The 24,121-nt window shown below is 41.6% G+C and overlaps 1 protein-coding gene across 1 annotated transcript in view; it reads right to left on the bottom strand.

Annotated features, from left to right (window-relative positions):
- MAP2K5 (mitogen-activated protein kinase kinase 5) overlaps nt 1-14,887 on the bottom strand; it is a 125,687-nt gene extending 110,800 nt beyond the window's left edge. Inside the window, exons 1-3 of the mRNA XM_065641996.1 lie at nt 14,652-14,887; nt 7,555-7,603; nt 2,729-2,796 (exon numbers count right to left, since the gene is read on the bottom strand). Of these exons, the coding sequence (XP_065498068.1) occupies nt 2,729-2,796; nt 7,555-7,603; nt 14,652-14,786 (252 nt within the window). The 5' untranslated portion in view covers nt 14,787-14,887. The remainder of the gene's footprint in view (nt 1-2,728; nt 2,797-7,554; nt 7,604-14,651) is intronic.
- Between the last annotated feature and the right edge of the window lie 9,234 nt (nt 14,888-24,121).

Below are 24,121 nucleotides of genomic sequence, written 5' to 3'. Positions count from 1 at the left end.
CAGGGGCCAAAATTGCTTCAGGAAAACTTTTTAATTACCATTTTAGTAGTGGCATTCTATGACCTGAAGACATATATATACACAGTATAAACATATAGTACATAGTCTCTAGAATAATAAACTAAATAAACATACATGAGACTGTTTCCTACAAAAAAAAAAAAAAGTGGGGGGGAGAGAGAGAAAAAAAAAAAATCCAACCACAGTCCTCTCCATTACTCAAGCAGTGATGACAAGTAAATGAAATATCAATCATGTAAGCTGTCAACCTTTTGGGACAGCAATAACTGTTAACAAGTAGGCTGGAAAAATTGTCTGAAAATGACTTGTCCTCCACACATGAGCATTTGAGGTTTCCACGGAAAATTAAGATGCCACTGGCTATTTGGAACATTGTTCAGGTATTCTTTTTAATGGAAAATTTGCCAGTTATTGATCCAGAGCATGTACCCCTTGCTTTCAGAAAGCTGCGAGCAACTTTCCAATCAGTGGCTGTCAAAAAATTACTGCCTTTTAATACCGATACAAGGCGACAGCTGAAGTGCAACTTCACCGCTGCTCAATGTCCGTCTGTAATTAACCGCAATGCACAACAGAAAAATAATTTTATTTACCATTCTACAACATTTGCATAGGCATAGTACCAAGAATTTCTGCATATTCTAAAATAATTCCAGAACTGCCTGAAATAACTTACTGTCAAATTTGAAACCCAAAGAACTTAAATATAAGAGGTTGTGCAGGATTCAAAACATCTTCCCCAATTATAGTGTCCTATTTGCACAGAAGAAGTCTTCATTGTCAGGGAATTCTTTTTTTTTGTTCTTAAACGGAAAGAAAATCCTTCTCTTTGGTTTTGGAGAATCCTGGCAGAACTGGAGACAAACTGCACCATGTCAAAATTCCTATAAATATTTTAGCAGCTCTTGGATCCTCCAAATATTTGTTGAAGGCCCCAAAATACTCAAAAATGAATATTTTTCTTCCCTGGTATATTATTCAAGATTACAGTAGATTCATTCCTTTTCTTGTAGGCTAAGAACACTTGTTTTCCTATAAACATATCCCAAAATGACACCTATAGGATGTTAGAAAGTGAAACCATCAATGCAACACAAATAGAAAACTAGTTCAAAACTGAAGGGAAAATTTTCAGAGAAGAAAAGCTGCTGAAGCGGAAAGAAGTCATTTACAGACATCCCATAATTTTCAAGGGAAAGCAGAGTTGAGCAATCATAACTCTAATGTACTGAAACTTTAACAGTGAGCTTGGAAGCACAGCAAAAAGATGACCTTACAAAAGGCACGATTAATCTTATGACCGTGCCAGGAAAATCCAAGCCTTCCAGTTTAACAGCAAAAATGGCAGCGATTTTATAAGGCAAATTGAGAAATAGAAGGAATTCCAGTGGGGAAGCATCACCAGTGATCTAGTTGTACGAAACAAAATAAAACAACTCAAACAAGCACAAACCCCCTTGACTGCCACGAGATCTTTTTCTTCCTTTCTTTCACAAAAGTGTCTTACGCTCTTGAATATCAAACTTGTAATACAACGCTTTCTCCTCCTCTGGAAAGACAACTGCACGTGAAAGGGGCTTATTTAATAAATCCCTGGAGTTTCACAGAGATCAATCACCACCATCTGGAACCTGAACTTCTTTCAGCCCAGGATTAAGCCACAGGTGATGACTAAAGCCTCTTTAAACCTGGGTCTACCAGGAGATTTCGAGGTGACGAACATCCAACCTGGGCCCGCGCATGGGAACAGCACTGGGGTGCAGAAACAGGCCGACCTCTGCACATACCAAAAGGAGCAGAATTTCACTGAAGTCTGGAAAACACGAGCCCCCGTCCCACGAAACACGGATGGTTTGATGTGCCGAGTTCACACACCAAAACTACAATGTTTTGCCAAGCTCTACGGTTCCACGTTAGGGCCCTTAACGGAGTGAGAAGTGCACTTTATAAGGAATCAGCATTACATCTGCCTTAGAGAGAAAACAGCCATTTGTTATTTTTTGCTTATCAATTCCACTTGAAATGAAATGCTAAATTATTTTTTTCACTTATATCTGCAACATGACAGATGCACCGAAGCTATATTGGAATTACTGTGTTTCAATAAGTAACTGCATGCTTTACTTCTGTAGACAGATTTTATATTTATAGGTATGTAGCCAGATTTTACACACATCCAGGTATATAAAGGCACGCACAGACACACATCTCTCATATTAAAAACCAGAAAATACATCTTTAAATCCTCTATGAATATTGAGCCTGCAGCTACAATGAAACTCTTCTGTTAGGGGGGGTGAAACAGTCTCCAGATGAAAGTAGATTTTGAAAAATTTTTAGAGCCCAGGGGTTCATTTTTAATGAGCCGTTACTTTAAGTACTGCATAAAAAATACAAGAAATTGATAGTCCATTTAGCCTGCACTATACCTAATGCAAAAGTCATTAAGAGGCATTATTCTTAATGTTTATGATATGATCAGTAAGTGTACAAGTCTCTTTTTTTAAAAAGTCAGGCATGGCCATATATCTCATGTGATGCAGTTTTTAAACACCTACACTTAATACAGGGATATTATACCGTGAACTTAATGCAGGAATATTGTACTGTGAACACTGCGGCTTGTGTTAACACAGATCCAATCAAAAATACACAAACGGAAAAGAAAAATAATGGAAAATATCAGCATTTGTTATACTGTACCTACATAGGATAGCATGGCTTTCATTTCTTCATCGCTTCTAACAGTAATTCGGTCGCCATCCTCGTCTTCATCTAACAAAGAAACAATGGAAGGAAACAATGGAAGAAAAATATTTACAATTTTTAGTATGTAAGGTTTTCACCTTGACTTTTAGAAGTAGATAAAAAGATGAAGAATGTATAAGCCAACTACACAGGCAACCAGATACTCTGAAATAATAATGCATAATAACTTCAAGCATTGATTAAGTTTTGGCAGTTTCTTTCATCAGAATTACTAGAAATTACAAAAAAAAAAAAAACAAAAAACCAACACAAAAGAAGTTTTCCTCCCACCAAAATCTTCTGGTTTTACTGTCAACCCCACCTCAACTCACCTGCCCTGTGTCACGTTCCTCCCACCCCATCCCCATCTCTGTGACAAGTTACAGACATCTTCGCTCCTTCACGACCCGGCAACGCTGATCTAAAAACTATCATTGAAAACTTTCATCGGATGCAAATTTGCAACGTTTATAGAGATTTATATGAATGCTGTGATCAGCCTGCGTCTCTGTTCATCGTGGGGGTGACGAGGCAGCAGGAGCAGTGTCACCCGGGCATGGCGGTTTCGCGGTGACAAACGTGGGGACAAGGGACTTGTGGCGCAAAGAGGCTGCTCCAGCACCCATGGGAAGGGAGCAAGATTCTGCCCCAGCAGAGCAAAGCGCTCGCCAAGAATTATTAACATGAAGATGTGAAGGAAGAACAGACTTTGCGAAGACACACGGTGGAATTCGGCAGGCGCGGATTTATCAGGGAGGCTCGGTCTCCGCCAGCAGCACCAGCTCCAGCGTCACAGACGGCGGGCGCTGAGACATCTCGTATGGTTCCTTCACCCTGTCCTGGCCCGGTCCCCGTGCAAAGCTTGCACGGTGTCACCCACGGGACAGCTGTGCCAGGAGGGGAATGGAGCCCTCCCCTCCAAATCAGCTACAAAATGGGAATTTCTTTTTATTGCTCTAGCTTTGGGGGAGAAGGGGGGCTTAATCATCTGTCTCCAGTTTTTGCCTGCTGCAATTTAAATATCTTCTTTAAATACTTATTAAAAGAACCAAAAACAAAACACCACACACACGAGGCACATTGGCGTATGCCTCAGTTTCACATTTTTGGTTTTGTTTGGTTTTTTGGGGGTGGTGGGTTTGTTTGGTTTTGTGTTTTGTTGCTGTTGTTTTGGTTTCCCCCCCCCCCAGGAGAGGGAGCTCTTTGTAAATAAAACTGTCACAGAACATCCAACCAATCCCAAAGAGTGGCTGACAAATTCACACACCTTTTTGGCCAGAAAACATCTATTGCAGGACTCTTGAGCACGCAGGCCCATGCAAGTTGGGATATTTAAAATGCCCCAGACATCCACCTCTTCCTGAAAACTGCTGTGTCTCAGGACACGGCCCCACGGGCACGTGAGGATGGACGGAGCAGAGCAATCCTGCCCTGCTCCAAGCTGCAAGCGAGTGGGTCCGAAAGCCGCTCTGCCCGAGCTAACGTGCGCTGGGACACTGAGGAGCAACATACACACCGCATTTCAAATGCCTATTAAATATCAAAATACGTGGAGATGAACGGGTGGGTGCATTTGTATGGTGTCAGGACCGGAGCAGTCAGTCTGTCTGTCTGTCCCCATCTCTATAGACATACTGTGACATATGTGCTCTCTGCAATCGCAGCCCCTGCATGTTACATCAGCATCAAAAAGTGCCGTGATGTCCTTGGATGAAAACTCACTCTTGCTCCTAGTTATGCACAAGAATCTGGGAAGGGATCTGAGTCAACACATTAAAATTATCCATGAAAAGGAGTTTGTTTGCTTTGCCTCTGAGAACTTTGCAGGTAATTTCTAGGCTATAAGAAGAAAAAAAAAAGCAAAGTAATGCAAACAGAGCAAATCAACAAGAGAAATAAGAGAAAAATGTAACATAAACCCCCTGGAATTACACTTTAAAAAAGTAGTGGAAGAGAGCCACGGGACACAGAGGAACTGGATAGAACCGTTACGTCCTACAAGAGCCTTGTCTTGTGGAAATTTAACTGGTGAACCGCCAGATTGCTACAACTACTTGCTGGGGTTACCAGCCTGCAGCGAGTCACGAATGATGAAAAGATTAAGAATTAGTGGATGGAAACTGAATTGCTTCCTTGCCCGGAAATGTTTTAGGGAGAAAGGAGGAGGAGCTGTAAAACCGCTGCCTGGCCCAAACCCAAGTCCCCATCGCAGCGCGGAACGGGGTAAGAACGGCTGAAGCAGCAGCTGTTGGAACAGTGAACGCAACAAATGCCACGAATCAACAAGAGGAATCAGAGTAAAATGCAGAAGAGAGGAAACACATGACAGAGAGAGATAAATATATGGAGATAAAAGCCATTAAATGCACTTGGCTTGAGGGAACAGGCTGAGCTGGGAGCACCAAAAAAAAGGGAAAAAAAAATAAAGTGGAAAACTCTTAGAGCCCACTTACAAAATGTTAATAAATATCACCCATTATTCATTTCAAATGATTAAGAAATTAACTCCGAAGTTCTCAGAATTGCAAAATTCCTGAAGATAATAAATTAATAACAGGTTGATGAAAAGGCAGGAAATGTTACCTGGCGTTAAAAAAGCCAAATCTAAACCAGCCAGGCAATGCTTGCGAAGAGCAAAAGCAGAAGAAACCCTCGTATCTGCGCAGAGATCCCTCGCCACCCTACCAGGACATTTCAGCGGGCAGAGCCCAAACCCCAGCTAGATACAAACACATGGGCTCAGAAAGATTTCCAGGCTCCTCCACTCGCCTAGAGCACAGAACACGATTTTCCAGCACATTAGGGAAGCAAAAGTAGAACCAAAAAAAACCAAAACCCAAATCCTGAGTACTGGCTGGATTTTGCTAATGTCACTTAAAATGGAGGAAGAAACCCTTTCAAGATACCAAACGGAGTGCAGCAGATGGCGAACAAATATTATGAAGCAATCTTCGCAAAATCTGCAGCGTGTCACAAATATAGAAAATGGCAGAGTTTGGAGAAAAGGATCGTAACAGGCCATATGTTGTGAGTGATTTGAGCTGTAGCGATGTGTAATATGACGGTAAAATGCACATAAAGGTCCAAGAGTAGGAGAAGTGCAGCCCCAGGTAGGAGCCGCGATGGCTGGTTCACTGTAGATAACAATAACTGAACAAACGGCGGAGCAGCCTGCGCGGGATGGCAATTACCCACAGCTGAAGAAGCAACGAAGCAGGTGAGAACGAAGCTCAAACCACTAAAATCCAGGCACTCGACATGGAAAAAGTAACCAGGAAAAAAAATCATGCATCAATATACATAACATATTTTAGATGCCAGTTAAATGGCAGGGGAAATGGGTTTGTGCAGATGTAAATGACAGACTAGAGACACGAGCTGAAAGCACAGAAGCAGATGTTAGAAGATACGACAAAATAAGTATTTCCAGGAAAAGTTCTACACATGGTACCATTAATATGGGCTACTGCCCTGATTGCAGCGACTGCTACTGGTGCATGAAGTTCAACCAAAGCTAATGTGTGATGTGGGAGGTATGGAAAACAAAATATTAACAAATCATTAAAAAAAAAAAAAAAAGGCATGGTCTGGAGCCTGGTTTTGCTCAGGTCTCTTTAGAAAGTCTTGTTTTAAAAAGCAGGGCAGGAGAAACGTTGAGGCTATGGAGAAATAACACAATCTCCGTTCTTAGGTTGCTGGTGTTTTAGGAAAGCACAAATATGAAAACAATAAAAAGCACTAAATGGTACTTGAAGGACCATAAACCAATATCTCATTTGATTATCTACATGCAGAATTATCCATAAAGCTCTAAAAAATGGAGCATCGCTAATAAGATTGCGAGGCCCTCTCTCTTCAGATCTGCTCTCTCACCTTCAGCATCGCTACCTGACTCGTGTAACACCTCCAGCCCCCTCCAGCGCCTTCTTGCTATTTCATCTCTATCAAAGGAAAAGAGTTATATAGAAAAAAAAAATAATAAACACTAAAAGGGAATAGTAGGAGAGCTCTACACTTGGAGAGAACGCTGCTTGGTATCTTATCCCCTTAGACACAGATGTTTGACTCCCCTTTGCAGTTTATTGTTCTCCAGACAGGAGAATCCTCCAGGAATCCCTCCAAAAATCAAAATAAACAGGGTGCAAAGAACAGAGCTGAAATAGATCTCAGCAGATATAAGCCTAAACCTGCACTAACAATCACCGAGAGCTTCCCTAACTCAGCAAAAACACAACACAACCCCCTTCACGAGGTGCAAGTGCCACCATGGACACCCCTGACCGATGGCTTTTTCTGCTTCAGCCCAGCGGAAGGAAAAACGGCAAAAAAAGGCAAACTAAACCCACAGCAGTCAAAAACCAGACATTTGTTCCAGTGAACGGAAACATTAATTTCTAATATGCTGCTATATGGTACAACGTACAGATTTTGTACCGAATATTTCTGTAGACGCTGCTGCTCTTTTGGTTTCTTCCAGTGGAGGATTAAAATTTTAAACTTAGACCTACAGGTACTTTATACTTTTCATTTAATTTGAGCGATATAACTGCAGTGAGGAGTCAGAGCATGGTAAGGTCATGCTGGTAATTAAAGCTATATTGTAGAAATATGCTCATTCAAGAGGTGATTAAATAATAAAATATTGCTTACTTCAGTATCATCATTAAATTTGCATTAATGCATAAATATTTAACTGTAATGTATAATGAACATAAACATTATTTATTTAAAAAATGACAGCTCTATAATGTGACAAAGGAGACAGTTTATACAAGTCATACTTACACTCAAACGCTGTTGTCGTTGCATCTGGCAAAACTTGACCGATGACATCCTAAAATGTAAAGAAGAATCAGCTGTATATCAAATGGGAAATGCCTGAGATGATTTAGAGTAAATCACCTTAACTGGTCCCCAGTGCAGGCAGAAGACTTGAAGTCCTGTTGCTCACCACTGCCCCAAAATTACAAACTTCTAGCACACAACACAAACCAGTGCAAATCACGGTGCTCTTCTCCTTCCTCTCCAGGTTACCTTCAGGAAAAACTGTTTTCTTTTTAAATAACTCAATCATAATTGCAAACACGTCCGTGTTGTCTGTTCTTGCAGTTCAAAGAATTGGTTTTGTCCGTAGGTTGTAGAACAACGTATATTAACTCGTCGAGGTAAGTCATAAAACCAGAGATTTTTTTACTTGAGAACACAGATTTTCTCCCCCAGCCCTTCTGCTTAAATCGCTCCAACTCCCCCTTGCCATCTCCGAAAAACCGCCTTGGTCCTCCCTCCCATCACAACATAACCTCATCCCACGGCTCCATCCCCGCCTGCAGCTGTGGAACAGCCAGATTTAGGGTTTAATTAAAAATAGGAGCTGTGAGATTGAAGGAATTTTTGCCATTTCCACCCCAGAGGCGCCGGGGACGTGGTGGGACCAGCAGTTGCAGAGCAAAACGCTCCTCTCCACGCCAGAAAGTTTGCGGGACTCCTTATCGTTCTTAATTGCGATTGAAACTTCTTCAAAACTTGGTGGATGGATTCAAATACATTGGCTGCCTTGGGAAAAATAAGGTTAAAATACCCAAAGGAGTGGAAGTACGAAGCTGGAAGGCAACCGCAGCCTCGGTGGGATCCCTGTCTTAGGGGAGGTGTGAGCTGCACATACACAAACCCATCACAAAACACACTTCCTTTTTTTTTTTTTTGTCTTTACATGAAGCATTTACTCAAAACCCGGTGAAAAAAATCTCTGCTCAGACTGAAATCATCGCGACCTCGCAGCGTATCTGCTGCTGTCAGCCCTCGCGAAGCTGCAATATGTCATGTCAGGGCACGGCAGAAACGCACAGCGTGGGTTTTCTCCTTCCTGCTGCCTCGTTTCAGACAATCTCTCCACTGACAGTGTCACAAAGTGATTAGAAATTAATGAGCACCAGTATTTATGGCAGTATGTACCCTGTGAGCATCTCGGGGTGCTAAGCACCCCCCTGTATCAAAGCTTGAGTGATCGCTGCCCTGTCACTTTTGTTTTCTCTATTTTTTTTTCCATTTAGTCTAAACCCAAGAAATTAAACATTCTGTGCAATGTTAAAGAGACAAAATTAATACAATGAGAAAGCAGGAAAAGCAGCCTCAAGATTTCCATAGAGCTAACTGAGGCAAACAGTATTTCTAAAACTTTCTCTTCTGGTACTTTCATTTCAGATGCTAAAATAAATCAATAGTAATTGAAACTATTAATTGTATGCAAAAAGACAAAAGATGTGCAAAACAGCTTACCTAATGAATCTACCAATAGAGATTGTAAACTTGTGGAGCCAAAAATAAGGGTAAGGAATAAAAATGTTGCCAAATTAACACAAACTCTTCCATTTAGATACTTGTAGAGGGTCTGAGAGCTCTGTCAGTTCTCTGCCAACAGCCAGTCCAGCTGGACCCTCTGGCCCTAACACGAAATTAAAGTCTTGCCTAAACAGAAGACTGTGCTGTTAACTCATTATTTCTAAATTGGTTCAGTTAAACATTGAAAATTCCTCAGCAAACACAATTCAATGGTGTTAGATTTAAGCCACTTACAAAACACTTTTATTATGTGGGCACACAGATGCTTCCACTAAATGGATTAAAAAAAAATGTTATCAGAAAAGGACCCCAGTTCCGGGGTATTTACGAACTGCATTTAAGAGGTGGGTGATAAGTTCTTTTATATTTCTTTTTTCCTGTTCAGAGTAACCTTTTCTGTATATTGGGATTCTTTAAAAATCAGTGATAACCAAGTACACGAGTTTAAGAGCTATATTTAGCGTTAAGAGTTATGGTGTAAATAGTTTAAAAGAAAACCCTACCGACCGTCACAAAAACTTTGCAGCTTTCAGAGTTTCTATTTAATAGATGCACCTGAGAAAAACGTGCCTTGCAGGAGCTGGGAGGGAAATCACAACATTGTGCTCCTGTTACCATATATTATTTTTATCACCTACATACAACTTCCACGCTCAAACACTGAGCAGACCTCTCAGTGACCCGAGCTTAAAGGATTACTCTAAATTTCAACAGATTACGCGTGATGATTTTTTACTATCACAACAGAGACCACGAAGAATAAAATACCACGACTTGCAGACACTGTTCAAGTGGGTTCACAGACACAGCAGCTTCTTTTTTATCGTACAAAAGTGAAAAGCCTCTAACAATGAAGAGAAAAATCAAGAAATGGCAGCTGAAACAAGAACTCCAAATCCGCTCTCTAGAAGAGCTGTGGAGCACTTCTTGGGGGCGAGAAAGCAGAAAATGTGAAAGCATCGCTTTAAACAACAGTGTAAATACTGAAACCACAACCCTCAGTCTTGTTTCTATTCGAACTTGTTTTATCTCAGTATGACATCATGGAGTTACCCTGAATTAACACCAAGTGCTTAAATACTCCGGTGACAGCAAACAAACCCAGACAGCCTGATGAAAAAAAAAAAAAAAAAGCTCATTTTAATTCCTTGAGTGGTGCCTTTAAAATAAATCTGTTTACTGGCAACTCGCAGGTCTGCAAAGCTGATATACGCAGAGCATATCTAAAGTGACATTATGAAGAGCAGCTCTTAGCACCCAGTTTAAGAAGGTAATCAAGAAAATGCCCAACGTAAAGCATACAAGTAGCGCTGCTTCCATGGGTCAAGTGTTGTCCTACCACGCCAAGGCCAAGCACCAACCAACCAACCAACCTGTGGGTATCAGGATTTCTGTAATACCTGTAAAGGCCCCTCCAAGAGACAGAATTAGAACAGTTGAAAATTAAGAACTGTGTCATTTTTTTCCCAGAAAGGGCTGTGGGGCATTGGAACAGGCTGCCCAGGGCAGTGCTGGAGTCACCATCCCTGGAGGGGTTGGACAGACGGACATGAGGTTCTCAGGGACATGGGGCAGTGCCAGGGCTGGGGGAACGGGTGGACTCGATCGTAAAGGTCTTTTCCAACCAAAATTACTCTGTGATTTAGTGCATAAGGCATTGCACTGAGCATCAGACTCCTGACTCCAACACGTTATTCTATGGTTACAGACAGGATATTGGGTGACTCTACATCACAGCTGCTTCTCTGAAAAAGGGAGGTGGAAACGACCTTGCACGCCAGCCTGAAATGCTGCAAGGCTACACTCATTTGCATTCACAAGGTTGTTCACACCTCTAGGATGCTAAATTAACAAAAACCATGTTCAAAAAAAAAATCTTGCTCCTCTCAAAGATAGTTTCATGGGTCTTTCTTAATACAAAGCAGACTATGGGACCTATCTTAGAAGGAAGAACAGCCTCATCCACAGCTAATTCAAGGCTCCCCAAACCCCCAGTTCCCACCAATGTTAGAGATCTGGGGGTATGCACCCAGTTTTTGGAACCGGCTCACAAATGTGCTTCTGAATTTCAAGGCAAGATGGTACTTCCCATGAAACCACTTGGACGGCAGACGCGGGGATCAGGCTTGAGCCTGCTGTGCTTTGTTCCACACCACAGAGCTAAATCAGTGTTAAACAGGGCAAACTAAGGAAATTATTCAGAGCTTGACTGTGCCCCAAACAGCAGAAGCTGAGAAAAAAGGGGCACCTTGCGCTCCTGCATCTTCAATTTAGAGAGACGCGGACAATAAGGGACACAGTGGGGTCTGACTGGATTATTACTGCTCAGTAATTTACCATTGCAGGCAATGTCTCAATATTCCAAATATTTAGCCAATATCCTAACACATAACCCCCCTGTAACCACCTATCAGGTGAGCGGAAATTACGGTGAAGGCAAAAGGACAACAGAATCCCTGGTCAGCCCCACTCCTGCCCTCCCCACCATGTTTTAGCGTTATGGAGCTTTATTTCATTTCACTTCTGTAGTTACCCGATAAATTAAGTGCATGTGCACACTGTGAGGCACCTCCTGAAACACAATCAGTTAGACAAATGAGGGTCTTGAGACACTTCAGACCTTATTAAACTTCTTCCTTCTTCTCTTAAGACTTCACAGTCCATGTGAGAGGGTTTATGAAAACAACAACCATTGAATGGTATAACTGCACCACTGTGCTCCCAGCTGAATGTTGGCTTAACACCCGCCACGTCACATCTGAGATCTCCACCGACGGTGAGAAATGCGTCACCACATACTGACTCACCATACGCAACCCAACACTTCATTGCGATGGACATTCTGCTGTCCCCGCTGCCCTCAATGCAACAGCCTAACAGCGGATAACTGAAAATTACCATCGCCAACACAGATGTGACCTGCTGCAGGAGTCCACTTTCACTTGACGAAGAGCTGGGACTTTCTAACCCAGGAACCATTCACATTCTTATATCAGTGCGTGGAAATAATTCAGTGTGCAAACAGCTGGAGACAGACCCGCGTCTGCAGAGGAGCTGGGTGACCTGAACCACAGGTGACCTGTGGCAGCTGCAGCTGCTCAAAACCACCGTTAACGCAGTGATCTCAACCTGCACCACGTACAAGAGTAAACAGCACGTGTGGGCACCCACCTGCGGCTGTTCTCCACAGGGCTCTGCTAAACGGAACAACCGCGCAAGGGTTCATTCCTCGCTCCATCGGCTGGGCTGCGAGCGCCTACAGCACGGGCAAGGGACATCACCAAACGTTTTGTGGCTGCCTCAGCGCACAACGTCCAACACAAACATCACAGAAGATTGGGAAGAACATCGATGATTGCTGAATGCGAGGATAATGACAGAAACTGGGATTCTGTAAGAAAACTAGCAGTGTACACTCCTGTCATGTTCCACCATCATCCGCTGACTACCACCTATGCCATGAAACACGAAGCTCAACCTGCTTATAACTGGAGAAATACATTTTTTAAAGTCCAGTGGATCTGCTAGACAGCTGCAAACAAATAACTAAGTTGAGCATCAAAATTGCGTGCAGAGAAGGCAAAAATCATAAACCTCTTTTTTCAATGACTTCGATCGCGATACAGAACAAGACAAGCGTTGCATCAGAACTACTTCAACAGCTGTACTGTTGTACTTCTGCTTATTCGAGATCTGGCTCCAAAAGGCATGTTGTCTCTTAGCATTGTATCCGAGCTGAACGCACAGGTTCATTTTAACTTCGGGTCAAAAAGCCACAGGCTGGCCCCAGCTGCAACCTGACGGAGCAGCCACAGGAGCTACAAGAAAAGCTGCAGGTACAGAGCAACATATGGTCCAACCACCGAGTTGCAGCTGTGCTGCCTGAAGCCCTTACTACAGCTTTACACACAGGTCCCCACACCTCCCTGCCACCCCAAACAAGGGCTCCTGGAGCACCTGAAGGGCCAGCACCCTGTAGGGCCACAGCCTCAGAGTAAACTCCATATGCAGTTAAGCTCCTCCAGTTAAGCTGCTCCTTAAGCAGCTCTTTTCTTCAACCTACTTGTTAAAGAGTCTACACAGGTGGAGTTTAAGGCCCAAGCTGCTTTGATGCTGAAGCAACAAGGATGAAAGCTAAAAAGCAGAATGGTTTTGCAAAGCCATGACCTCAACCTGACAACATTCCTCTATTTACTTTTAAGTAATACAACCAAACTTAATTTTTCGATAATTCTAAACCACCAAAGGATAATCCAAACATCAGAGATTATCTCACTTTATTTGGGAAAAACAGGAAAACGTGAAGCAGAACGTGGAGTAAATCTGGCTCAGATTTGTGTCACTTGTCTTTAGGGTTGAGGGAGTTGTCTCCAGCTGGCTGTGTGACCACTGCAAACTCACAGCGATCTCCAAGGGAAAACCCGCTCCTCCATCTGCCAAAAGTTCTGCTCCCTCTCCTCCATCTATAGAAAGTCTTGGATAATGCTAAACGTTAGGAAGGATGAAACCTGGAACACCTGCCATCCGCTCCGATTACCTCTGCAATCTTCTATAGGCCCAACGTTGAACAATTTCCAGCAAATCAATCCCTTAATCCTCATATCTTCTCGGTAAAATGCACCACATTGAAAGAGATCAGGAGAATCTCTCTCCAATATTAACAGAAAAAATTAAGTACACACATGATCTGTGGCACAGGAAGATTTTTCTTTCGAGAAACAGGGGCACGCAGAGTCTGTAGCAGAGATGTGTTACCTATGAAAGATGATGGGATCCTGAAGAAAATAAGTATGACCTGCACACCAGGATTAGATTTTTCTTTATGCTAAGGATGCAATTAAGAAGAAACAGTGAGTGGGATAAATACCCACTGCCATTTCTGAGTAAACAGAGGATCCTCATATACTTGATGTGCACATGGGGATAAAATAAGTCAAGCAGGGGCTGAGGGCAGCTCAAGGCAAGGAAGATGCAGCAAACCCATAGCACAGCAATGGGCGAGATCGTCAAAAGCAACAACAGCCACAGCCCGTGTGTAGAGCCCACAGTTACCGTGCCCGAGCCAGGGAGGAACTGTTCATAATTTCCAAACGCCAACTTTTTGGACCGGCCCGAAGCGATGCCCTGTGACCGCCCCATGGCCCCCGGCGTTCCCGACCCTCAGAGGCTCTGGGACCATCGCTCTGCACCTCGGGTCCTGCTGCCCGCCCCACCGGGAGCAAAACCAGCACCGGCAGCAGCCCCCAAACCCGGGGGCACCGACCCTGCCCCAAACCCCTCATTTCCGCCAGCCTCTGCTAGAGCCACTTGCCCGTTAAAACTTTCAGTTAGCAAAAAGCCCATCCCTGAAAAAAAACAACCAACCAAACAAACAAAAAAAACCAAAACCACCTTTCGCCTTCCAGGGAGGTTTTTTGTCAGCACTGTCCCCACCCGACGCGGGTGACCGCTCGGTGCTCACGGAGCCGCAGACCCCGCGCAGCGTCCCCGTCCCCCCGTCTCGTCCCCGGGCAGCGGGGGGTCCCGGTCCCGCCGGGACTCACCAGCACGTCCCTGAAGAGCAGCTGAGGAGCCGAGTGAACGGTCCAGTCGACGGCCCCGCCGTCGGGGATCTTGATGCGGATGACCAGCGCCTGGCTCTCCATGGCGCGGGAGGGGCCGCAGAGCAGCCAGAGCATCCCCGCCCCGCCGGGCTCACATGCTGCGGCGGGGCCCGGGGCTGCTCGGCTGGGCCCGGGATGTGCCGCCCCGCCTCGCCCGCAGGAAGGACTCGCTGCCCCGGAACCAAAACGGAGGGGCCGGGAGGAGGGAGACATGGAGGAGGAGGAGGAAGGGGAGGAGGGAGCGGAGGCGGCGCAGGCGCCCTCAGCGCTGTGACCGCCCGGGGAGCGGGAACCGCCCGAGGGGCGGAGAAGCACCGATTTTAATTTTTTTGTTTCCTCTCATTATGCCTTCTACTTGTAACAGGAAACTCACTGTTGAGACAGTAGAGTCAGGCTCGGATTCCTGCGTTAATTAAAGAGCGTGCAAAGCCCTCAGTGCTGCCCGTCTTCAAAATTCGGAGTATTGAGTTGTCCAGTGACAGCTTCTCCTTAAGGTCTCATGGAGTGTTCCTCCTCAGTTACCCAATCTAACACACAAAACCACATACGCAAAGAGAAACCAGTGCCACAGTCCATGCATCCCTGCCCAGGCCCTCCCAGTTGGACACAACACACACCATTGCCTTGGGCACTGGGGCAGGGCTGCTCCGTGTTCACATCCAAACATCGGTATTAATGTGCTTTAAGCAGTTTTGCCAATGTTTTAAGCAGTGCTTTAAGCAGTTTTGCCACTCTGCTCTTTCTCCAAACCACGGAACACTCCCCTAAATATCTCCAGCGCTGATGTCAGGGTTAAATTCTTCCATCGAAGTTTTTCCCCGTCTGTTCAGTGGTGCAGCTGAAAACAGCCCGTTTCAAAAAGCCCATCTTACAGCATCGCTCCGACAGAAGAAAATCCCTGTTAGAATTTACATCCGGCTTCTTGAGCAGCAAAGAATGGTTACGTGTTGGAGCGTGACAGGTATGTAATCTTTCCACCGCAATCACATGCCATCATACGCTGTGCGCGGCTTTTTTAAAAACCAGCTTTTTTGGCTGACCGAAGTCAGAGGAAGGTTCCCCATTCTGCAGCACTAAACTTTCCAGTTCTTTTAGTGGAAGAAAAGCATTAATCTCAATTGTTGGCTATTGATCGGTGCATTTTATCACAATCACATTATCATATATGACAAACTGAACTATTCGAGTTATATTCTCAATTTGGAGGGAGAAAAAAATTGAAGGTATATTTAATTCCTGAAACATCTTCAAGCTTCCTTATATTAGAATTCTACTTTGCACGCTAGGAAAAAAAAAAGGCTCTTTGAATGGCCATTAGCAGAGAGAAATTCCCTCTCTGTTCAGTAACTTTATAATTTAGTTCCTACACTAGAAATTAATAGAGCCCCAACTCCTAAGTATCTAAGGGATTGGTGCTGCCCACACAGACGCCTTTCTGCTCAAATGAGCCTTTTACCCACAGTCCCCATGTACCTTCCGTCAAGTTCATTTCAATCAGATTCATTTTCTATTACATTTTCAAGAATAGGATACAAAAATCATAGAATTTCTATAGAACCGCAATTTTTCTAAAAAGTCTTTTTCATTTACAACACTATGGGGAAAACCAACTCAATTTGCCAAATTTGCATAAATATTATGCAGCTTTTCCGGAGCTAATGATAACCTGAATCCCCCATTCTGATTTGTGTTGATGCAGCTGTAATCAAAGTTCAAGGCTTTTTACATCTCAGGAAGGAAAACACATCAAGCATCTGTTTCTTGACACAGGTTTGGTTTTGCTACATTTTTCTCTAAAACCCATCTTTCCTAAGAAATTTTCCTTCTAATTACACCAATATTTGAAACAAACGGTTAAGTTTTATCATCCTGCAGAGTGGCTACTATGAGAACAAGACTTCACCAAAACCTATTCATATATTTTTCCTCCATGTTGAGGGAAAAATTTATGTAGCAAGACCACAGGTAGTTTTTAATATGTATTATAAAATATTCTTCAAGTTCAGTATTTGACTGCCCCAAGAATCTCCTCTTTAAAAGTTTCCCACACAGGAAGTTCAAGAATTCCAGCAAGCCACAGATAAAAATAATTAAGCAGTCTTGATTTTCTCCACTAAATCCAGATGACAGGCTGTCAGCAAGAAATACGCATGGATTTCCTATTTATAATTACGTAGCCAAAGTTATTGTCTATCCACAATGAAATAACATTCAAAACCTGCAAAGGAACAATATATCAGTTCTTTAATTACAGCAGAATCATGAAGCCCATGGCTTCTATAAATTCTATTTTTATTTCTGAGGGGGGGAAATATCCTCGCAGACTCCCAGGCCGGTTTGATGCTCACTGCAGTCTGCTGCTGCTCTCTGCTGCTTTCCACTGCACTTCGAGAGGACAGAGAGCCAGAGACAGCCACGGAAAAAAAAAAAAAAAGTTTGTTTTTCAAGGAAAAGCAGAGTGCTGACACAGAAGAATACTAAAATTATTAGATTGGCCGTGCTGCAGAATCTCACAGGAGTTATCGGTGAGTGGTAGGGAAAAAGTGCTGCACCCCACTGATTGCCTTGAACACGGTTATCGTGAGAATTTGCAAGGCCCTCAAAAAATAAGGAAATACGTTATTACTTGTTTCCCTCTCTAAGTCCCACTGCAAAGGAAGTTACCTACTGCAAGTAATTTTCTATCTTTCCACTACCACAGACGTCATATCATGAAGTTTTGAGTCTCTCTACTTAAACTCCATAAAAAGAACGGCGAGGACAGAACGCGCTGACTCCCCTGGCCCTATGCTTGCCCATTCCCGTTCCAGGACCTGCATCCGGGAGGTTTTCCTGCCATTGATGCAGGGACGGACGAGCTCAGTTTGAGGAGTCAATCAGGCCAATGCAGGTGAAAATTGCAACACTTAGAACTTACACAGTCCCCTTTACCCAGCATTTCTTGACATAAATGCTATTTTTATAATAACCCTGACAATATCCCCATTGTAAATATTCAGTGGAAACGAAAGCAGGTGAATTATGCCAATTGCTCTGGGCTGTATCAGAAGTTGAAGTGCACTAAAACCAGTATTAGGACCCAAAATGACTTTGCTCTAGTGCTGTGCTCGGACTGTCAGACAGAAGGAAACGAGGCCGGGAAGGAAGCTGAGGAGAGAGCCAGAAAGTCCATTTTCATCACAGCTCACTCTGGGCATCTCTGGGAAATTTAAACCTCACTACTATGAGAATTTCCCCAGCTATGACACAGGAATAGCACACATTTACCAGACTAAACAGTTAATATTTGTTAACTACGTGTGCTAAATGTTATTCAACATCTTAACTATTAAAACTTTTAGAATACTGTATTACCAGCATTGTGCCATATTGCATGTAATTCAGATACAGTATATAAAACAGACTTGGAGGAAGCAGAATCTAAATGCCAGTCTTTGGTTCACTAAATTCAATTTATCATCTCTGCCTCCTCCCTTCTAGGTAGGTATTATACATAACAAAGCATAAGCTCTTCATTTCCTAGAGAAAACAGCACCTGATCATTGCTTTAGTAGAATACATTTTAATATATATATATATATTTTTTTTTTTTTTTTTTTTTAAGGAGATTAATACGTAACTTTCTCTGTTGATAAAATATCATGGTGAAATTCACCTTTTTTTCCCTTCCCACATCTTCGGGTTGCCAGTGAGCGCAGCAAACTGAGTTCCCTGAGGCTTATAAAAAAGTAGGTCAACAGTGTCCAGACTTTCTAACCATATTCCTCTCTAAATGCACATCCCAGGAAAGAGTCACCCAAGTGTACCAGCTTGATCAATACAGGTATAGATTAAGATCATTTAAAACCAGCATTAAAACTTGCAGAAAACCAGCTGTCTGCCTCTTTGCACAGGCTCTCTGGAATAAGAGGCAAAGGAATGTTTGTGAACCAAGTATCAGGTAATAAATTGATCTTAATTTCAGTTCAGTGGGAGCAGAATCTGGCCTCAAATAGATCTTTTAAAACTCTTTCTCATAGTAAACTTGAAAAAAAAAAAACAACCAACCAACAACGCACTAACCAAACACAACACTAAACTGAATTATTTACTGTTTAGTTCCTGCTTTAAATTATGAACATACTTTGAAATACAGCAGATTACAGGCATGTTTTATGTCTATTTTAAAGGCTAGATATGATACACAATTACTGAAAAATTACAACGTAAACTATAGCAGTTGGGTTGAGGAAAAACGGCTGTTATCTTTAATGTGGTAACTGTACCCCCTCAGACCAGCTTCAGGGGCTGTGTAATTGTTTTTCTGTCAACCTATAAATTCTTGAGTAACAACAAAATTATTGTGATTTTTCCTACTAAATAATTCATATATCGCAAAGCATGTATATAACCAGGCCCATGAATCACTAAGCATGTAACAATCATATCAAATGGCATTTCTCCTTGCAAGAATAAAAATAGGATTGATCTTATAATCTTGTTCAAAAATTTCAAACATTCTTGAAAAGTGGTCTATTTTGAAATTTATACTTTAAACTTGAAAGTTTCCTTGATCAGACTTCTTGTCTGAAGGATTGCTTTTAATCATGTTTTACAGTTTTAATTCTATTAGGATTACTAATATCACTGAGAGTAACAAATTGGTTTTATAACGAACCAGAACAGGGCTCATAAAACGTGCTTGAAGTGATGCAATTGCTATTAAAATCACTCCAAGCCATACAGATCTACCTTACCAAGCAAACAGCAACCATAATGCATCCAAACTGGCTGAATTACAACACAAGAGTGTTCCATCATGGCAAATCTCTCTATTTTTTTTTAAATGCTGAACAGGTACGTAGTTGAGTTTTCTGTAAGACAATTTCATAACTGAAAATGTTAATAATCTGGATCATTTATAACTTGAACTCAGACAAAATCGTGATCTCTGACAGGCTGCTGCAGAAAGCTCTCATGCTACATGGACATACTTACTTTCTAAATGCATCTCGCAGTGCATTTACAAGACCATTATGATGTATTAGCATAAATAATTAAGGTTAAACGCCACTCATCTATGAGTAATACACATTTTGTGATACATTAGCCCTCTTTATTTCAGCTGCATTTATTCACTTACTGATTTGCAAAGGTCAGTAATCGACATCGAGCGTCCCAATCATTAATGCAAATTTTGATGTTCTACCGCACACAGGCTTTATTTAAAAGACTTAAATGAAAACATGGTGATAACATCTTATTATTTTCTAGAAATAAAAAAAAATCTTTTAAATGAACTTGGAATATATTAAGTGACAATTACTATTCTACATTCCCTTTGCTGTAATGCCAAAGTTGCCACTTTTTCTTAGGTATATTTAAGCTGAACAATACAGCCCAAGAAAATGCAACATGACATCTGCTTCCATAAATATGTATATTTGTGATGGAATCGAGACAACTCTCAGAATTATTAACTTACTCTTCTGTAGTGAACATGATTAAGGAGTTACAGCAAAAGCCAATTTAAATTAAATGGCCAAAGTAAATAATATATGAAGCAAAATCTCCTTTGTTTCAGGCAAAGTTGGTCTAAACCAGAGACCTAAGGGCATTCAACTATTAAGAAATACCTGCATGTCGTTCAATAATAATGTGCATCAGGGAGTTCTATAATTATGGTTTGCAAAGAGATTTAGACATCAAGGATCTTTTTACTGCCATTAGATTCTTGAAGGTGACTATTTAGTCAGCTCACACTTTTCTACTTTGTTTTTCTTGCCTATAGAATTACTCCGATAAACTTTGTTTCATCAAAAATCATAGGTCTGTCCATGACAAAATGCAGTAACACTTCTGAGCGTGGGAAGAACGAACTCTAGACTCTTGTTCTCCTTTTCCAGAAAGCGTCAGTAAGGAGAGGAGTATCAAGAGGTTTGAGAATACTTAGAGCTGAGGCAAGCAACACCGTAAAACCTGACATTTTTTGCTCCTTCTCAGTCCCATTCTAGCCATCTTTCCTACCAAATCCATCCTTCTCCACCTGAACACCACCCCACCCCTTCTATTCCAGCAGCCGTTTTTGCTGAAGTTTATCATTTGCTCAGAACATTCATCAGAGAATAAGCATTTATTCCACTCCGTGGTCATGTAGGAGCTCTTCCCTTCTCCAGCTTCTATCTCAGCCATTAAAAAAAAAAAAAAAAAAAGAAAAGAAAAAAAACGAGTAGCCGTTCTCTCTGTTGATGAGTAATTAACTTGCCTTCCTCCTCCATCACTGCAGAGTTGGAACTGCTTTGAATAAGTAAATTAGCTGATACCAGTGGACTTGCCCATAAGAGCCTGGAAAGGATTGACAGTTCCTCTCAAATGACTGACTCAAATTAAGGCAGAGATTGTTGATGTAGTTATTGTTTTATGGATTTTCAGTATTTATACATTTCATGAGGCACAGTGAGCCTGGCAAACCCCAGCAAGCACACCTGGGGTACAAGCACAGGTACCTCGTGTCAGCAGGTGCTGTTGTTGAACTTGGGATCCTGCTGCTCTGCTTCACAGAAGTCTTGAGGAACTGAGATCTGGTCATGCCTGCTCAATTTTGCATGCACAGTAAATGCAAGCGTCCAAAACCGAAAGAAAAGTCTCAAATTATTCTACCTAATGCTACTATGCACTCAGAATTACAGCAGGTCAAGCACGCAAAGCAAGCTGAGGACGGATCTAACTTCTGCTGAAGTCAATGAGAGGTCAGCTGGCTCCAGGTTCCTCTGAAGGCTGGAGAAAAGCCCTGGATATCGCTCCAGGGAAAGAAAGGAGACCCAGAAGGTGTCACAGCAAGTTATTTTTGAGACAACGTGAGAGTACTAATCATGAACAATCGGGAATATCAATCATTGCCTTCATCGAAATTAGTATTAACTTACACTGGAAAAAAGTTAAGAACTTCACACTGAAAAACTGTCCACCTGAAGGTTAGCGAGTAGCACATCTTCTAGTGATAAAAGGAGTGCTATTACATGTAAAAATGATATTTAAGTACAATGAGCTGCCTGGAACATGTTTGCATTACTAGTCACAAAACTTCCTTAAAACAAATATAAAACCACCCACATGTTGTCACAATTTGGAGGAGTAGACAGTAACAGAAAAGGGTATTTCTTGGGGCACTATCATTAGTGCCACACGGTCTCTAGTGAAACATTTGTCAAACATACAAAAAGGTATAAAAGTGAAATATAGTAATTAAGACCTGGGTTTTATCGATTGTGTGGCTTAAGTAATTTTTCACAACAAACATAAGATTTAATAAGTATAAGTAGTTAAAGATCCTGACTTGGCTGTAGTCATTAGCATGTAATTGAACTGGTAAAAAAGATCAGTTAAACCTTGATTACCACCTTATCTTTGAAAGGCAATTAAGGACCTCAATCATTGCAACAAGATTTGATTGTGCAGCCTTTATTGGACATTGATCTTTCAGCAAAGCGCAGTTACATTTTCCATTAATTTACAGTAACACAGTTTAACTTGGATACCTGAGACCATTGACCTGGGTAAGATGTAATGCTAAGCGCTCATTTAGGTTCAGATGCCCCCCACAGTCATTACTGTTTAAAAAGACTGCGACAAGGAGCAGCTACCTGATCCTCTGGGTTTAGACTAAGGTTTCATTTATCTAAGCAGTTGTTAAGTGAGGTGAAATAAAGCTCTCTGCCTCTTTATGTCATCTCTCACTCATTTAAACATCATTCTTGAATACAGTCAAGAGATAATGAAGGCAAGACTTACAAAATAAACTACACTTTATTTCAAACAGAAATGGCGCAGATCAAATCTGTAAAAAGTTAGAAGGGTCATTTTGTAGTTCAATCATTTATAAAAAAAAAAAATGTATCAACACTGGTATATGTTGCATACCCAACATATGCATAGTATAATATGTACCAAAAGGAAGCTGCTAATTAAAACAATCACAAATCAATTATTCTGGACCACGTTCATCCCTGCTTGCCATTGTTGCCCTGAGCCTCACAGAAATTTCTGGAACAAGATGGTATGAATCATCTTGGCGCTCAACACTTCCATCTCGTGTTCAGGCCAAAGCTTGGGATAAGTGATAAAAAAAAGATACTAACAAATAAGCATTTCTAGCAAAAAGAGAATGAAAGCCAGATGAAGTATTTTACCTTTTGTTGAAGACAAGTAAGTAGGTTTATATTCATACTTGAAAATGATTTTTGTCATGATTTAATAACTTCAGCATTATCCCTTATAAATGGCATATTTTCCCTCTTAAGTACTACAGCAGGTCACATACAAGCCTTGATGAAAGGAATGAACAATGCTATATTTGCACTCTGCCCTCAGACATCTTCTAGTTCATCCTTTAGCATGATCAACTTCATAAGAGCAAGAGGTCTATTGATTTTCATGTAATACAAGAAAATATTACATTTGCTTAATTGTTACACAGCGAGATCATTGAACGAGAAATCAAGTCCCTATTTAATGCTGCAAGCAGCACAGAATTGCAGTGATCAATAGGGTAGTTTGTCAAAGATGTTCTCTAAGGAGACTTGCCCATCGGTGTATGGACAAGGAGCCATGCTGCCTGCACTTATTGAAAACCAGGTAAGCAAAGTCAGCAGGACCCATTATCAGAAATCAAACGAGCTGCGCTGAGCGGAGGCGCAACTCCAGTGAAGGGCTGGATTTATAGTCTGGTAATTAAAAACAGTTTTATCAACCTTGCGTTGAGACTGAACCTGTACAGCAAGATATTGACAAGATGCGTGGCGATGAATGAGCAGTATTTGCCTTTAAACTTATGAGCTCCAGCTATTTAACTTTATCCAATACAGTGAAAATCAGTTCTAGAAAAATGCTAACAGTCATTTTTATTATTAATGAGGCTACCTATAATACTGTCGCTTCATCTTTGAGACCCGTTTAATTTGTGTCAGGAATATTTTCCAGAATTAAATAGAACAGTACAAGCACTTTTCCAAATAAAGTCATATTTAGTGTTGCTTTTAGAAAAACCACGTATTGCTTCATTAAGTGGGAAACAGTTCCATTATCTGGAATTAAGTTAAAAAGTATTTAAGTGAAATTATACTGCAGTCATAGCTTGAGAATAATTTCTTTAGGAATAGCAATTACTCTCCACAACCGGTACCTACCCATTTTACATTTATCTTCCTACTTACAGAAATAGGAATAATGAACTTACATCACCAGATGTGGGATTAGGAATAAACAGCATTATTTGCTGGCACTAAAATTAAGCACCAGTAATATATGCTGTACAGGTGTTTCTACTGTTTGAACTTAATATCCGATAATTCCGTATTTCCACTATCCAAATAACACCCTAACAGTTTTTCTTTGCCCAGGTTTCCAACTGAATTTAAGTCATTCCATCATTA

The sequence above is a fragment of the Caloenas nicobarica genome, chromosome 10 (genome assembly GCF_036013445.1).
Source record: "Caloenas nicobarica isolate bCalNic1 chromosome 10, bCalNic1.hap1, whole genome shotgun sequence".
Lineage (NCBI taxonomy): Eukaryota > Metazoa > Chordata > Aves > Columbiformes > Columbidae > Caloenas > Caloenas nicobarica.
Note: the sequence above shows the minus strand (reverse complement) of the source record. Positions and strands in the feature narration are given on the sequence as shown.